Source organism: Salvelinus fontinalis, chromosome 5 (assembly GCF_029448725.1).
Source record: "Salvelinus fontinalis isolate EN_2023a chromosome 5, ASM2944872v1, whole genome shotgun sequence".
Lineage (NCBI taxonomy): Eukaryota > Metazoa > Chordata > Actinopteri > Salmoniformes > Salmonidae > Salvelinus > Salvelinus fontinalis.
In genome coordinates this window covers 921,990-940,915 of record NC_074669.1, presented here as the reverse complement: position 1 = coordinate 940,915, position 18,926 = coordinate 921,990, and the positions used below count along the sequence as shown (strand labels likewise).

General features: G+C 40.2%; 1 protein-coding gene across 1 annotated transcript in view; it reads right to left on the bottom strand.

Annotated features, from left to right (window-relative positions):
* ano3 (anoctamin 3) overlaps nucleotides 1-18,926 on the bottom strand; it is a 126,035-nt gene that overhangs the window by 36,103 nt on the left and 71,006 nt on the right. The window contains exons 10-18 of the mRNA XM_055922023.1: nucleotides 18,579-18,634; nucleotides 16,432-16,553; nucleotides 14,743-14,877; nucleotides 13,809-13,905; nucleotides 9,711-9,771; nucleotides 5,271-5,353; nucleotides 3,228-3,368; nucleotides 1,862-2,026; nucleotide 1 (exon numbers count right to left, since the gene is read on the bottom strand). The exon at nucleotide 1 is cut by the window's left edge and continues 36 nt beyond it. Of these exons, the coding sequence (XP_055777998.1) occupies nucleotide 1; nucleotides 1,862-2,026; nucleotides 3,228-3,368; nucleotides 5,271-5,353; nucleotides 9,711-9,771; nucleotides 13,809-13,905; nucleotides 14,743-14,877; nucleotides 16,432-16,553; nucleotides 18,579-18,634 (861 nt within the window). The remainder of the gene's footprint in view (nucleotides 2-1,861; nucleotides 2,027-3,227; nucleotides 3,369-5,270; nucleotides 5,354-9,710; nucleotides 9,772-13,808; nucleotides 13,906-14,742; nucleotides 14,878-16,431; nucleotides 16,554-18,578; nucleotides 18,635-18,926) is intronic.

Genomic DNA, 18,926 nt, shown 5'->3' with positions numbered 1-18,926 from the left:
CCTGATGAAAGAAATACAGTAACATTTGAAAAATAGCCTGTTGCCAGTTGTTATGTGAGACATGAAGATGATATGTGTATTACGTAATCAGTGAGACATCAAGCATCACAAAATAAGCATCTTGTACAGTGAACAATAAGAAAACTCCCTCTGAAAACGGTTATACTCTGTATTTTATAACTCTGCAAACTGCAAAATATACGTTTATGTAACATAAAATATTACTGTGAATCATTTATGTAACACCTGTTGTACTTAAAATACTGTTTGACTGAGCGTATCAGATGGCTTGGCTTGGTTTGGCAAGACACCCACCACATTCACAGACATGGTGATCGTGAAGATAAAATCTGATTGTGGATCAGTAATGCAACATTTTACTGTATGAATGTGTATATCCAGTGGGCTGGTTTGGCCATGATCATGAAGATAAAGGCTAAGTCTCCAATGACACCCTACGCCCGAGTGGCGCAGTGGTCTAAGGCACTGCATCTCAGTGCTTGAGGCTATCACAACAGACACCCTGGTTCGATTCCAAGGCTGCATCACAACCGGGCGTGATTGGGAGTCCCATGTGCACAAACAATTGGCCCAGCGTCGTCCGGGTTTGGCCGGTGTAGGCCGTCATTGTAAATAAGAATTTGTTCTTAATTAACTGACATGCCTAGTTAAATAAAGGTTACTTTAAAATATATAGTATACTACTTTTGAACGAGAGTATATATAGTATACCACTTTTGAACGGTAGCATTAAATAGTATATTACTTTTGAAATGTAGTATATATAGTATACTACTTTTGCACGGTAGTATATATATTATACTACTTTTGAACGGTAGTATTAAATAGTATACTACTTTTGAACGGTAGTATATATAGTATACTACTTTTGAACGGTAGTATATATAGTATACTACTCTTGATCAGGGCCCATAAGGAAAGCAATAGGGTGCCATAACGTTTTTATGTTCTATTCCATTCCATTCTATCTATGGATTCTATTCCATTCCATTCTGTCTATGGATTCTATTCCATTCCATTCTATCTATGGATTCTATTCCATTCCATTCTGTCTATGGATTCTATTCCATTCCATTCTGTCTATGGATTCTATTCCATTCCATTCTATCTATGGATTCTATTCCATTCCATTCTGTCTATGGATTCTATTCCATTCCATTCTATCTATGGATTCTATTCCATTCCATTCTATCTATGGATTCTATTCTATTCCATTCCATTCTATCTATGGATTCTATTCCATTCCATTCTATCGATGGATTCTATTCCATTCCATTCTATCGATGGATTCTATTCCATTCCATTCTATCGATGGATTCTATTCCATTCCATTCTATCGATGGATTCTATTCCATTCCATTCTATCGATGGATTCTATTCCATTCCATTCTATCGATGGATTCTATTCCATTCCATTCTATCGATGGATTCTATTCCATTCCATTCTATCGATGGATTCTATTCCATTCCATTCTATCTATGGATTCTATTCCATTCCATTCTATCTATGGATTCTATTCCATTCCATTCTATCTATGGATTCTATTCCATTCCATTCTATCTATGGATTCTATTCCATTCCATTCTATCTATGGATTCTATTCCATTCCATTCTATCTATGGATTCTATTCCATTCCATTATATCTATGATTCTATTCCATTCCATTCTATCTATGGATTCTATTCCATTCCATTCTATCTATGGATTCTATTCCATTCCATTCTATCGATGGATTCTATTCCATTCCATTCTATCGATGGATTCTATTCCATTCCATTCTATCGATGGATTCCATTCCATTCTATCTATTCTATGGTTTAGTTTGGCCAGACACCCACCACATTGAGAGACATGATGATCATGAAGTTGATACAGACGCCGGTGCCAGAGGTGGCAAACTGCCAGTTCTTCTTGACAAACTCCCAGTCGAACGATGCAAACTTCTCCATGGCAATCAGTCGGAACACCACCACCGCAAACACTGCAGTCAGCACCAGAGAGATCTGGGGAGTGGACACACACATACACACACACACACACACAGATAGAGAGTGGCGGAGGAGAGAGAGAGAGAGAGAGAGAGAGAGAAAGAGAGAGAGAGACAGAGAGAGACAGAGCGAGAGACAGAGAGAGAGAGACAGAGAGAGAGAGAGGCAGAGAGAGAGAGGCAGAGAGAGACAGCGAGAGACAGCGAGAGAGAGAGGCAGAGAGAGACAGAGAGAGAGGCAGAGAGAGACAGAGAGAGAGAAAGCGAGAGACAGAGCGAGAGACAGAGTAAACGTGAGAGAGAGAAAGAGAGAGGCAGAGAGAGACAGAGAGAGAGAAAGCGAGAGACAGAGAGACAGAGAGAGAGAGACAGCGTTTGAGAGAGATAGAGAGAAAGAGAGAGAGAGAGAGTAAATATATCTGTCATCATTACAGTATCTTCTGAGGATGCATGTTATGAGGCTAACAGTATTTTAAGCAATAAGGCCTGAGGAGGTGTGATATATGGCCAATATACCACGGCTAAGGACTGTTCTTAGGCAACACAGAGAGTCTGGATACAGCCCTTAGCCGTGGTATATTGGCCATATATATCACAAACCCCTGAGGTGCCTTATTGCTATTATAAACTGGTTACCAAGATAAATAGAACAGTAAACAAGTGTCTTTGATTCATTCTGTTGCGTCAAATGCTGTTTCAGCCAATCAGCATCCAGGACCCAAACTACCTGGTTTATATAATGGGTCTAGTCTGGGATTGTGTGTTTACGATGCTTATTGGTCATATTGGTAAACAGTGAATCATCGTTACGTGTCTCGGTCTCTAGACACTTCCTATTGTTGATGAGTGTTGAGGAAGGTCGGGAAAACAATCCCCAACAACAGTCACTGTTTCCAGAGCGTCTGTTGTATTTCTGGCTCCCATCCACCAGGGGGTGGTAGTAGGCTGCTAGAAGCTCATTGACGTATTACACATTGAAAAGGTGGTAAACAAGTAAACAGCATTCCAGGATTGGGGTCAGTTACATTTCAATTAATTCAATTTAGAAAATAAACCAAAATTCCAAATCCAATTTTCTTCATTGCTTTTCAATTAAAGCATTGAAGTTTACTTTCAGAATTGACTGAATTGAAATGGAAACGGCCCAAACCCTGCAGTGTGTACACTGAGGACAGATCCACAGTACAGCCTGATGACTCGTGATGACATGGTCTTACCATGAAGAAGATGCCGGACACAGAGACCATGAGTCTGCTGAGTTTGTCAGTGAAGGGTTGGAATGGCTCCGGCTTGCCAGAGATAGGGTTTACTCTCTCTACTCGGGAGTACTTGGCTTCGAACTGGGGCCGCAGATTCTCCTGGGACAAACACACATACACTCCAGTATATCATACCAATAACTCTGATATTTCTGACTGGTCCAATCATAGATACCCCCTGACCCAGTCAATACTGGGACCGTATCATAACTACAGTAGTATGTGCTCATGACAAATCATATTGATCAACCAGACATTGCTGACTGAGTAATGTCTGAATAGTAGTGTTCATACAGAACCAGTCAACAGATTGGACACACCCTAGTCATTCCAGGGGTTTACATTATTTTGACTATTTTCTACATTGTAGAATAATAGTGAAGACATCAAAACTATGAAATAACACATATGGAATCATGTAGTAACCAAAAAACTGTTAAACACATCAACATATATTTTATATTTGAGATTCTTCAAATAGCCACCCTTTGCCTTGATGACAGCTTTGCACACTCTTGGCATTCTCTCAACCAGCTTCATGAGGTAGTCACCTGGAATGCATTTCAATTAACAGGTGTGCCTTGTTAAAAGTTCATTTGTGGAATTTCTTTTCTTCTTAATGCACTTAAGACAATCAGTTGTGTTGTGACAAGGTAGGGGTGGTATACAGAGGATAGCCCAATTTAGTAAAAGACCATGTCCATATTATGTCAAGAACAGCTCAAATAAGCAGTCCATCATTACTTCAAGACATGAAGGTCCATCAATCCGGGAAATTTCAAGAACTTTGAAAGTGTAGTCGCAAAAACCATCAAGCGCTATGATGAAACTGGCTCTCATGAGAACTGCCACAGGAAAGGAAGACCCAGAGTTACCGCTGCTGCAGAGGATAAGTTCATTGGAGTTACCAGCCTCAGATATTGCAACCCAAATAAATGCTTCACAGAGTTCAAGTAACAGACACATCTCAACATCAACTGTCCAGAGGAGACTGAGTGAATCAGACATTCATGGTCGAATTGCTGCAAAGAAACCATTAATAAAGGACAACAATAAGAAGAGACTTGCTCGGGCCAAGAAACACGAGCAATGGACATTAGACCAGTGGAAATGTGTCCTTTGGTCTGATGAGTACAAATTTCTAATTTCTGGTTCCAACCGCCGTGTCTTTGTGAGACGCAGAGTAGGTGAATGGATGATCTCCGTATGTGTGGGAGTGCTTTGCTGGGGACACTGTCAGTAGTGTATTTAGAATTCAAGGCACACTTAACCAGCATGGCTACCACAGCATTCTGCAGCGATACGCCATCCCATCTGATTTGCGCTTAGTAGGACTATCATTTGTTTTCAACAGGACAATGACTCAACACACTTCCAAGCCGTTTAAGGCCTATTTGACCAAGAAAGAGAGTGGAGTGCTGCATCAGATGACCTGGCCTCCACATCACCCGACCTCAACCCAATTGAGATGGTTTGGGATGAGTTGGACCGCAGAGTGAAGGAAAAGCAGCCAACAAGTGCTCAGCATACGTGGGAACTCCTTCAAGACTGTTGAAAAAGCATTCCAAGTGAAGCTGGTTGAGAGAATGCTCTCATCGAGGCAAAGGGTGGCTACTTTGAAGAATCTAAAATCTAAAATATATTTTGATTTGTTTAACGCTTTTTTGGTTCCTACATGATTCCATATGTGTTATTTCATAGTTTTGATGCCTTCACTAATATTCTACAATGTAGAAAAAAGTTTAAAAAAATACCCTTGAATGAGTAGGTGTGTCCACACTGTTGACTGGTACTGTAAATGTACATGTCTTTGACATATCATATTAATATACCAGATATTGCTGACTAACCTCTTACTCTACCCAATCAATAGTTTCTAAATGACTTGACCGTATCATACGTTACATAATGACGTTATGTAGTAGTATTGTAGTAGTAGTATACATTACAAGAATCACATGATATCATATTAATAAAGCTGGTATTGGTGGATAGACCAACCTCTTCCTCCTCCCAGTCGATGAGGTCCCAGTCATAAGTCAGCTCCGCCCTCCTCCTCTTCCAGAACTCCAGGAACACCGTGGCTACAAGGACAACATTCCAACAGAACACGGATCAATCAACATTCCATGGAATGACTGAATTGATTTATTCCAGTATATAGAAAATAGAAATAGGTTAATATAATTGCAATGCAGCTTGACAGACAGAGAGTTCGAGTTACATATTGTCTCTTGGGGTTCCCCGACGTCTCTTGGCGGTGCCCAGCGTCGATATTTTTGACAATTTTGGGAGGCTCCACATTAATATTTAAATTCTCGAGGGGGAATAACTCAATGGCATATTCCCTAAACACAGAAACATTGGATACACAAGAGAATTATGGTGATTTCTAATACCGATGCAAATAGCAATATTTTGAATCGGCAGCAGAATTGGGCAGAATTTGAGTCTTTCTATGCCTATTTAATTTAGCAGTCTACTGTTCAGGATATAGTTTAACATAGATTGACCCACTTCTCTGTTTAAAGAGGAGTAGAGGAGGAAGAGCAGCCAATCAGATGGGCCGACCCATATTTCATCTGAGCCTCATGTGCTGCAGGGCTGTTGCTTCCTGCTCGTCTACACTGCCACTAGAAAACTCTGCAACTGTAACAACCAGTCTGATTGGACCTAGACTTGCTGTCCAGGTGTACACACATTTTTTCCATACTGATGAACGAGACTTGGAAAGATGCCATTACGAGGCCAGACGGGTCTACTGTACCCGAGACACACCAGTCACAACAGAGGCTTCATTTACTGTACCCCAGACAAACCAGTGGATGGATCTATAGTACAGTGTGTTTGGCTGCAGCAGCCTACAGTGAGTTTCCTATTGATCGTAATGAAGTCAGGGCCTCGGTCCCATAAGGCACCCTATCCTCATGGTCGATGGTCCCTGGTCAAAAGTAGGTCACTATAAAGGGAAAAGGGTACCATTTGGGACAAATCCTGATGTTTTCTATTTCCTGTCCTGGAGGTGTGGACAGAGCTGAGGGAAGATTGCTTTGGATGGGTGTTAAGAGAATGATGCTGGGACACAGTCCAACAGGAGCGGTGTTAGCTAACATCAGTGTGAGACTGTACTGTGTGGGTGTTTCCTCTCAAAGAGCACATGAACGCACACACACGCACGCACGCACGCACGCACGCACGCACGCACGCACGCACGCACACACACACACACACACACACACACACACACACACACACACACACACACACACACACACACACACACAGGCAGGCAGGCACAACTTCTCCCTCCTGGGTGTTTCATTACTAATTACTATTAGACTTAATTAGTAGGGGAGACTGGGAAACAAAGTAACAGTTGTAGAGTTTTACTTACAATTAAAATAATATTTGAGGTAGATTCATAATACTTTTATACTAACAACATACATGTATTTGCTACAGTTACACACTGTAACAAAGTTAATTATAATAAAATAATAATAATGTTAATTGTAACAGCCTGCGGGGTTAATTGTAACAGGCTAAAGGCTTAATTGTAACAGGCTGCGGGGTTAATTGTAACAGGCTGCGGGGTTAATTGTAACAGGCTGCAGGGTTAATTGTAACAGGCTGCAGGGTTAATTGTAATAGGCTGCGAGGTTAATTGTAATAGGCTGCGAGTTTAATTGTAACAGGCTGCAGGGTTAATTGTAACAGGCTGCGGGGTTAATTGTAACAGGCTGCGAGGTTAATTGTAACAGGCTGCGGGGTTAATTGTAACAGGCTGCAGGGTTAATTGTAACAGGCTGCGAGGTTAATTGTAACAGGCTGCGGGGTTAATTGTAACAGGCTGCGGGGTTAATTGTAACAGGCTGCGGGGTTAATTGTAACAGGCTGCGGGGTTAATTGTAACAGGCTGCGGGGTTAATTGTAACAGGCTGCGGGGTTAATTGTAACAGGCTGCGGGGTTAATTGTAACAGGCTGCGGGGTTAATTGTAACAGGCTGCAGGGTTAATTGTAACAGGCTGCACGGTTAATTGTAACAGGCTGCAGGGTTAATTGTAACAGGCTGCGGGGTTAATTGTAACAGGCTGCGGGGTTAATTGTAACAGGCTGCAGGGTTAATTGTAACAGGCTGCGGGGTTAATTGTAACAGGCTGCAGGGTTAATTTTAACAGGCTGCGGGGTTAATTGTAACAGGCTGCAGGGTTAATTGTAACAGGCTGCGGGGTTAATTGTAACAGGCTGCAGGGTTAATTGTAACAGGCTGAGGGGTTAATTGTAACAGGCTGAGGGGTTAATTGTAACAGGCTGAGGGGTTAATTGTAACAGGCTGCGAGGTTAATTGTAACAGGCTGCGGGGTTAATTGTAACAGGCTGCGAGGTTAATTGTAACAGGCTGAGGGGTTAATTGTAACAGGCTGCGGGGTTAATTTTAACAGGCTGCGGGGTTAATTGTAACAGGCTGCGAGGTTAATTGTAACAGGCTGCGGGGTTAATTGTAACAGGCTGAGGGGTTAATTGTAACAGGCTGCGAGGTTAATTGTAACAGGCTGCGGGGTTAATTGTAACAGGCTGCGAGGTTAATTTTAACAGGCTGCGGGGTTAATTGTAACAGGCTGCGAGGTTAATTGTAACAGGCTGCGGGGTTAATTGTAACAGGCTGCGGGGTTAACTGTAACAGTCTGCAGGGTTAATTGTAACAGGCTGCAGGGTTAATTGTAACAGGCTGCAGGGTTAATTGTAACAGGCTGCGAGGTTAATTGTAACAGGCTGCGGGATTAATTGTAACAGGCTGCAGGGTTAATTTTAACAGGCTGCGGGGTTAATTGTAACAGGCTGCAGGGTTAATTGTAACAGGCTGTGAGGTTAATTGTAACAGGCTGCGGGGTTAATTGTAACAGGCTGCGAGGTTAATTGTAACAGGCTGAGGGGTTAATTGTAACAGGCTGCGGGGTTAATTGTAACAGGCTGCGGGGTTAATTGTAACAGGCTGCGAGGTTAATTGTAACAGGCTGCGGGGTTAATTGTAACAGGCTGCGAGGTTAATTGTAACAGGCTGCGGGGTTAATTGTAACAGGCTGCGAGGTTAATTGTAACAGGCTGCGGGGTTAATTGTAACACTATCTTCAAAGGTAAAAATCTTCCAAATATCAGTTTGAAACTGACATCTAGATGAAAATACACAACTTTGTTTTATATGTACAGTACCAGTCAAAAGTTTGGACACACCTACTCATTCAAGGGTTTCTACATTATAGAATAATAGTGAAGACATCAAAACTATGAAATAACACTTATGGAATCATGTAGTAACCAAAAAAATGTTAAACAAATAAAAATTTATTTTAGATTTTAGATTCTTCAAAGTAGCCAACCTTTGCCTTGATGACAGCTTTGCACACTCTTTGCATTTTCTCAACCAGCATCATGAGGTAGTCATCTGGTATGAATTTCAAAGAACAGGTGTGCCTTGTTAAAAGTTAATTTGTGGAATTGATTTCCTTCTTAATGCGTTTGAGCCAATCAGTTGTGTTGTGACAAGGTAGAGGTGGTATACAGAAGATAGCCCTACTTGGTAAAAGACCACGTCCCTATTATGGCAAGAACAGCTCAAATGAGCAAAGAGAAACGACAGTCCATCATTACTTTAAGACATAAAGGTCAGTCAATACGGAAAATGTCAAGAACTTTGAACTTTGTTTCAGAGGAATGGAAGACCCAGAGTTACCTCTGCTGCAGAGGATAAGTTAATTAGAGTTACCAGGGTGGCTACTTTGAAGAATCTCATATCTAAAATATTTTTTGACTGGTTTAACACTTTTTTGGTTACTCCTTGATTCCAGTTGTATATTTCTTAGTTTTAATGTCTTCACTATTATTCTACAATGTAGAAAATAGTGAAATTAAAGAAAACCCCTTGAATGAGTTGGTACACTACCGTTCAAAGTTTGGGGTCATTTAGAAATGTCCTTGTTTTAGAGAGAAAAGCCAATTTTTTTTGTCCATTAAAATAACATCAAATTGATCAGAAATACAGTGTGGACATTATTAATGTTGTAAATTACTATTGTAGCTGGAAACGGCAGATTTTTTTAATGGAATATCTACATAGCCGTACAGAGGCCCATTATCAGCAACCATCACTCCTGTATTCCAATGGCACGTTGTGTTAGCTAATCCAAGTTTAACATTTTAATAAGATAATTGCTTTTTGTGCAAATGGAACATTTCTGTGATCATTTATTTCAGCTCATGAAACATGGGACCAACACTTTTTACATGTTGTGTTTATATTTTTGTTCAGTGTATCATAAAAGGGCTTTATAAATACATTTGATTTCTACTTTTCCACAGCAGTAATAGAAAAGGCTGAGAGAAAGAGAGAGAGAGAGAGCGAGAGAGGCCACAGAAAAATACCAAATAATCTCTTTACCTACCCCATATTGCCATAAAGATAGCAAAGAACACAGTTCCTCCATTGTCGAAGAGATGGGTCACCTGCAAAAAAAAAACATTGTTCTACATAAACAATTTTCTTCCAGTTCTATTCATTGTAATTGGTTAATAATCAGTCAATCCAGGATTTTGCGATTCTGTGCGTGAAGATTTTTTTTTTTGCTGAATCAATTCCCCGCATATTATGTGACTGCTTGAAAATTTCACCAATCAGGGCACAATAACCACAAAAACAAAAAACTGTAAAATCATCACAATATTACACATAAAACTGTTTGATCATCACACTCCAACATGAGGGCTGCAATATAACCAACCACCACACTTTTACAGCATGAAATTGTTAAATAAAGTGACACGTCAACACAATGTCCTGCCCGTCAGCGCATATCTGTGACAAATTGGACAAAACATCTACCAAATGTCAGAACTGCAGTGGAAAAAGAAAGCAGACTCATCAAAAGTGTTTGCATGACTGTCGCTTTGTATAAAAGCCTCTGGTAGACGGCATATTGTTATTATTACCTGCTGAAATGGGGCGCCATTACTCGAACATTTACAATATAATATCACAGCAAAACAAAACTGATTGTATGGATGTCCTTTCAACCAGTTTGCCCACTTCACTTCTGCATGTAAATATATCCACATCACATCCACATACGTTGTGACAGGTCATACAGCCGTTAAACCCTTCAAATACAATTCTGGACCTTGAAGACACTTCCAATATTTTTGTTCTTTCTTCCTCTCTAATTAGAGACTGATTTAGACCTGGGACACCGGGTAGGTGTGATTCATTATCAGGCAGAACCTAAAAGCAGCAGTAGTCAGCAGTAGTCTGGACCTCATAGGGTAAGATTTGAAAAACCCTGCATTAAAGCATTCCTGTCATGACTGCTCAGCATAGCCTAACAATAACATGCATCAACTGTTGTGTGACTGATACATTTTACATTTTAGTCATTTAGCAGACGCTCTTATCCAGAGCGACTTACAGTAGAGTGCATACATTTTTTTTATTACATTTACATTACATACTGAGACAAGGATATCCCTACCGGCCAAACCCTCCCTAACCCGGATGACGCTATGCCAATTGTGCGTCAAACAGGCTGCGACAGAGCCTGGGCGAGTATCAATCACACAACAGTTAACTAGTACTATTACTGTCCCCGAGTATCAATCACATAACAGTTAACTAGTACTATTACTGTCCCTGAGTATCAATCACACAACAGTTAACTAGTACTATTACTGTCCCCGAGTATCAATCACACAACAGTTAACTAGTACTATTACTGTCCCTGAGTATCAATCACATAACAGTTAACTAGTACTATTACTGTCCCTGAGTATCAATCACACAACAGTTAACTAGTACTATTACTGTCCCTGAGTATCAATCACACAACAGTTAACTAGTACTATTACTGTCCCTGAGTATCAGGGGCCTCCCGGGTGGCGCAGTGGTCTATTGATACTCGGGGACAGTAATAGTACTAGTTAACTGTTGTGTGATTGATACTCGGGGACAGTAATAGTACTAGTTAACTGTTGTGTGATTGATACTCAGGGACAGTAATAGTACTAGTTAACTGTTGTGTGATTGATACTCAGGGACAGTAATAGTACTAGTTAACTGTTGTGTGATTGATACTCAGGGACAGTAATAGTACTAGTTAACTGTTGTGTGATTGATACTCGGGGACAGTAATAGTACTAGTTAACTGTTGTGTGATTGATACTCAGGGACAGTAATAGTACTAGTTAACTGTTGTGTGATTGATACTCGGGGACAGTAATAGTACTAGTTAACTGTTGTGTGATTGATACTCTGGGAGAGAAATAGTACTAGTTAACTGTTGTGTGATTGATACTCAGGGACAGTAATAGTACTAGTTAACTGTTGTGTGATTGATACTCAGGGACAGTAATAGTACTAGTTAACTGTTGTGTGATTGATACTCGGGGACAGTAATAGTACTAGTTAACTGTTGTGTGATTGATACTCGGGGACAGTAATAGTACTAGTTAACTGTTGTGTGATTGATACTCAGGGACAGTAATAGTACTAGTTAACTGTTGTGTGATTGATACTCGGGGACAGTAATAGTACTAGTTAACTGTTGTGTGATTGATACTCAGGGACAGTAATAGTACTAGTTAACTGTTGTGTGATTGATACTCGGGGACAGTAATAGTACTAGTTAACTGTTGTGTGATTGATACTCAGGGACAGTAATAGTACTAGTTAACTGTTGTGTGATTGATACTCAGGGACAGTAATAGTACTAGTTAACTGTTGTGTGATTGATACTCTGGGACAGTAATAGTACTAGTTAACTGTTGTGTGATTGATACTCAGGGACAGTAATAGTACTAGTTAACTGTTGTGTGATTGATACTCTGGGAGAGTAATAGTACTAGTTAACTGTTGTGTGATTGATACTCTGGGAGAGTAATAGTACTAGTTAACTGTTGTGTGATTGATACTCGGGGACAGTAATAGTACTAGTTAACTGTTGTGTGATTGATACTCTGGGAGAGAAATAGTACTAGTTAACTGTAGTAGTACTTCTGTTTACTACAGTACTTCTACACCTACAGCATACCAGCATAGCGTTCTATTTTTAAACCTGTTAGCTCTAATACCTCAGGGATCTTACTAATCTCGGAAGCCACCAAATGTTGTGTGGCTAGCTAGCACATTTATGTTGGCGATCTCAAACTGTTAAGAGCGATGAGCATTTAATTGACCTTTGCATAGACACAGCTACTATATTTCACTCTGAGCTAACAGGGTGGAATAGAACAGAATAGAACAGAATAGAACAGAATAGAATAGAACAGAATAGAATAGAACATAATAGAATAGAACGGAATATAATAGAACAGAATAGAACAGAATATAATAGAACAGAACAGAATAGAATAGAACAGAATAGAACAGAATATAATAAAATAGAACAGAATAGAACAGAATATAATAGAACAGAATAGAACAGAATAGAATAAAATAGAACAAAATAGAATAAAATAGAGCAGAATAGAACAGAATATAATACAACATAATTTAATAGAACAGAATAGAACAGAATATAAAATAATAGAATAGAACAGAATAGAATAGAACAGAATAGAACAGAATATAATAGAACAGAATTTAATAGAACAGAATATAATAGAACAGAATAGAACAGAATAGAATAAAATTGAACAGAATAGAACAGAATATAATAGAACAGAATAGAACAGAACAGAATAGAATAGAACAGAATTTAATAGAACAGAATAGAACAGAATAGAACATAATAGAATAGAACAGAATAGAATAGAACAGAATATAATAGAACAGAATAGAACAGAATATAATAGAACAGAATAGAACAGAATAGAATAAAATAGAACAGAATAGAACAGAATATAATAGAACAGAATTTAATAGAACAGAATAGAACAGAACAGAACATAATAGAATAGAATAGAACAGAATAGAACAGAACAGAATATAATAGAACAGAATAGAATAGAACAGAATATAATAGAACAGAATATAATAGAACAGAATATAATAGAACAGAATTTAATAGAACAGAATAGAACAGAACAGAACATAATAGAATAGAACAGAATAGAACGGAACAGAATAGAACAGAATATAATAGAACAGAATAGAACAGAATAGAATAAAATAGAACAGAATAGAACAGAATAGAACAGAATAGAATAGAACAGAATAGAACGGAACAGAATAGAACAGAATATAATAGAACAGAATAGAACAGAATATAAAATAATATAATAGAACAGAATATAATAGAACAGAATATAATAGAACAGAATAGAACAGAATATAATAAAATAGAACAGAATAGAACAGAATATAATAGAATAGAACAGAACAGAATAGAACAGAATAGAACAGAATATAATAGAACAGAATTAAATAGAACAGAATAGAACATAATAGAATAGAATAGAACAGAATGGAACAGAATAGAATAGAACAGAATAGAACGTAACAAAATAGAACAGAACAGAATAGAACAGAATAGATTCATGGTCTAATTACTGACCTTTGCATAGACACAGCTGTCACTGAGTTTCCAGGTGTTGCAGTTCTCCTCACACATAGGACACATGATAGTAGTGTTGGCCTCACAGATCTCTTTACTGAAGAGACAGACATAGGAAAACTTCATTAACATTTGAATCAGACATAGAGATCAGACATAAAGAGATCGAAATGTATTAAAGTTAAGGTTACGGGTGTTAAGTTTAGGTTTAAAGTTAAGGTTAGGGGTGTTAAGTTTAGGTTTAAAGTTAAGGTTAGGCATGTTAAGTTTAGGTTTAAAGTTAAGGTTAAGGGTGTTAAGTTTAGGTTCAAGGTTAGGGGGTTAGGGGTGTTAAGTTTAGGTTTAAGGTTAGGCTTAGGGTTAATGTAAACCCTTTCAAATCTGCAGGTTGTATACACAAGCTGTCAGATCAATAACAATATCATTGAGAGTTGTGGGGTGTCCTGACTGGCACCCTAATCTCTTTATAGTGACATGACTTTTGACTAGGGCCCATAGGCTCTGTTGTGCACTATAAAGGGTATAGGGTATCATTTGGGATGCCTATAAGGGCTCGGGTCAAAGGGAAGAGGGTATCATTTGGGGTGCCTATAAGGGCTCGGGTCAAAGGGAAGAGGGTATCATTTGGGATGCCTATAAGGGCTCGGGTCAAAGGGAAGAGGGTATCATTTGGGGTGCCTATAAGGGCTCGGGTCAAAGGGAAGAGGGTATCATTTAGGGTGCCTATAAGGGCTCGGGTCAAAGGGAAGAGGGTATCATTTAGGGTGCCTATAAGGGCTCGGGTCAAAGGGAAGAGGGTATCATTTGGGGTGCCTATAAGAGCTTGGGTCAAAGGGAAGAGGGTATCCTTTGGGGTGCCTATAAGGGCTCGGGTCAAAGGGAAGAGGGTATCATTTGGGACGCAGAAGCTCCGGTGTGGTGTGTCCTGACTGACCTGACTTGGCTGGTGTCCATGGTAAGGAATCCGTAGAGGAAAACGAGGAGACCCACAAGAGCTGCCGGGATCAGCATGCCAGTGTACCAACCCAGCCAGGCAAAGTACAGCCCAATCTTCTCCCCAAAGTAACGCCTGGAGAGGAGAGTCCAATGAACAAGATAAATTAGCATACGCTAATCCCAACATGGTCGATCTTTAAATTCAGACCCAGCTGTATTTGCCTGGCAGTCAACAAGTACCTGTAACCAACCAGGCAAGGAACAGGCGTGGCAGGGAACAAATACTTTGTAACCAACCAGGCAAAGAACAGGCGTGGCAGGGAACAAGTACCTTGTAACCAACCAGGCAAAGAACAGGCGTGGCAGGGAACAAGTACTTTGTAACCAACCAGGCAAAGAACAGGCGTGGCAGGGAACAAATACTTTGTAACCAACCAGGCAAAGAACAGGCGTGGCAGGGAACAAGTACTTTGTAACCAACCAGGCAAAGAACAGGCGTGGCAGGGAACAAGTACTTTGTAACCAACCAGGCAAAGAACAGGCGTGGCAGGGAACAAGTACTTTGTAACCAACCAGGCAAGGAACAGGCGTGGCAGGGAACAAGTACTTTGTAACCAACCAGGCAAGGAACAGGCGTGGCAGGGAACAAGTACTTTGTAACCAACCAGGCAAAGAACAGGCGTGGCAGGGAACAAGTACTTTGTAACCAACCAGGCAAAGAACAGGCGTGGCAGGGAACAAGTACTTTGTAACCAACCAGGAAAAGAACAGGTGTGGCAGGGAACAAGTCCAATAAAGAGGATAGATTAGCAAAAACTCCCCGACATGGACTGATTCAATTGGACCCCCTAGCGGCAGCAGGTACAGCGTTGGCCCAGTAACGGAAAGGTCACTGGTTCAAATACTCGAGCTGACAAGGTGAAAAATCTGCCGATGTGCCCTTGAGCAAGGCACTTAACCCTAATTTGCTAAAACAACACATTTCACTGCACCTATCTGGTGTATGTGACAAGAAAACACCATTGTTTGACTGACAGGAAATAAGTCCATGAATTAAAATAAGTATATTATGCACATATGGCGTGCTTCTACTGTAGGTGGATGGACGAGAAAACTATTCATAGAAAGTAAAGGAATTCCACCACATACAAGTAGGTGATCTTGGATGCACAACTAACAATTTTAATGCATCTCACACCAACATTTTGTCAATAGACCTTCATCAGGGTTGAACGAGTCCAACGAAAAAGATAGACTAGCAAAAAACCTCCCGGCTAGGCGATGAACTTTAAACTGGACCTATTCAGAGTTACACCTACTGTACAGCTGTATTTCAGTTGTGTTAAATGCAGAGAAAATATGTCCAATGAACAAGAAACCTCACAACTGGAGTGGACTTCTAAATTTTACTTGTTTAGACCTAGTTGTATGAAATGCAGAGGAAAGAAGTCCAATGAGAAGACAGATTTGCAAAAACTCCCCGGCCCCCCGTGGTTGTGAGTCGACTTTTAAATTGGAACAGATCAGACCTGGCTACTCTATTTAATTCAGAAACGACTTCTGAGAAGGAAAGTTCGCCTGTGGAGAGGTTTATTCCTGAAAAATGACATGTCTGGAGCCAGAGAGGAGAGCCCGGGCTCATAATACAGACTCCACACACATACACAAAGGCACACACACCACACACCTGATAAGGTCGAGAGGCTGGTACTTGTACCACATGCCCCAACGAGCCCACCTCTCGTACAGCAGGTGTCTGTGGTTCTGGGCACCGTGGGTCTTAATAGGGTGTCTGCTCTTGTATCCACCCTGAAAAAAGAAGTACAGAACACAATTAACATTACTGGAAGACAGGTACTGTATATAGTGATGCCTAGCCTAGTTCATACTGTATGGTGCTGTAGCCAACTCTTCTATAGCCGTCCAGGGACAGAAACAGAAAACGCAGAGAATTCACACGAGTGAAAGAGACAGGTAAACGTATATATTGTATATTACTGGGAGACAGGTAGACACTAGCCTAATCCCATACTTTTGTATCCACCCTAAAACAGAAGCAAATAGCCTTATGTAACAGGTGGAGTTCTGAATAAATCAAAACCTGCCGACTACGCCACATGAAACACACCCAACAAGGGGTATGTCTAGACAGTATTTATACAGTGCCTTGCAAACGTATTCATCCCCTTGGCGTTTTTCCTATTTTGTTGCATTACAACCTGTAATTTAAATGGATTTTTATTTTTATTTCATGTAATGGACATATACAAAATAGTCCAAATTTGTGAAGTGGAATGAAAAAAATTACTTGATTCAAGTATAAAAAATAAAAAACTGAAAAGTGCATATCTATTCACCCCTGTTGCTATGAAGCCCCTAAATAAGATCTGGTGCAACCAATTACCTTCAGAAGTCACATAATTAGTTAAATAAAGTCCACCTGTGTCACATGATATCAGTGTATTAACCTGTTCTGAAACGCCCCAGAGTCTGCAACACCACTAAGCAAGGGGCACCACCAAGCAAGCGGCACCATGAAGACCAAGGAGCTCTCCAAACAGGTCAGGGACAAAGTTGTGGAGAAGTACAGATCAAGGTTGGGTTATAAAAAAACTTGGGTTGGGTTATCAGAAACTTTGAACATCCCACAGAGCACCATTAAATCCATTATTAAAAAATTGAAAGAATATGGCACCACAATAAACCTGCCAAGGGAGGGCTGCCCACCAAAACTCACGGACCAGGCAAGGAGAGCATTAATCAGAGAGGCAACAAAGAGACCAAAGATAACCCTGAAGGAGCTGCAAAGCTCCACAGCAGAGATTGGAGTATCTGTCCATAGGACCACTTTAAGCCGTACACTCCACAGAGCTGGGCTTTACGGAACAGCGGCCAGAAAAAAAGCTATTGCTTAAAAAAAATAATAAGCAAACACGTTTGATGTTCGCCAAGAGGCATGTGGGAGACTCCACAAACATATGGAAAAAGGTACTCTGGTCAGATGAGACAAAAATTTAGCTTTTTGGCCATCAAGGAAAGTGCTATGTCTGGTGCAAACCCAACACCTCTCATCACCCCGACAACACCATCCCCACAGTGAAGCATGTTGGTGGCAGCATCATGCTGTGAGGATGTTTTTCATCTACAGGGACTTTGAAACTGGTCAGAATTGAAGGAATGTGGCTAAATACAGGGAAATTCTTGAGGGAAACCTGTTTCAGTCTTCCAGAAATTTGAGACTGGGACAGAGGTTCACCTTCCAGCAGGACCATGACCCTAAGCATACTGCTAAAGCAACACTCGAGTGGTTTAAGGGGAAACATTTATATGTCTTGGAATGGCCTAGTCAAAGCCCAGACCTCAATCCAATTGAGAATCTGTGGTATGACTTAAAGATTGCTGTACGCCAGCGGAACCCATCCAACTTGAAAGAGCTGAAGCAGTTTTGCCTTGAAGAATGGGCAAAAATCCCAGTGACTAGATGTGCTAAGCTTATAGAGAGATACCCCAAGAGACTTGCAGCTGTAATTGCTGCAAATGGTGGCTCTACAAAGTATTGGCTTTGGGGGGGTGTGAATAGTTATGCATGCTCAAGTTTTCTGTTTTTTTGTCTTATTTCTTGTTTGTTTCACAATAAAAAATATTTTGCATCTTCAAAGTGGTAGGCACGTTGTGTAAATCAAATGATACAACCCCACCCCCCAAAAAATGTTAATTCCAGGTTGTAAGGCAACAAAATATGAAAAATGCCAAGGGGGTGAATACTTTCATAAGCCACTGTATTTTAATAATTTAGCAGACTCTCTTATCGAGAGAGGCTAACAATGTTCTTACCTCGTGTGGAGGAAATGCAGCCTCATATGTCCCATTGCCCAGTAACCTATTGATACCTACAATAGAAGAACAAACAGACTTTAGCAGAAGCACTAATAGAGACTGGAAAAATAAAGTTATAATTCAAAACATATTTATTTCCCTTCCCAAGACTCAAACATTGTCAGACTCCCAATCACCATTACGCATCAGCCTCCAATGAGGATTCTATCTAAAACGTCCACAGTTCTAGTAATGATTATAATAATTATAATAATGATTATTATAATGCATTATATAAGAGAGAAGCTCAATGATGAGCTAGTTATGTTCGATAGCATTATCCCCCCCCCCTGGTGTGGTGATAAA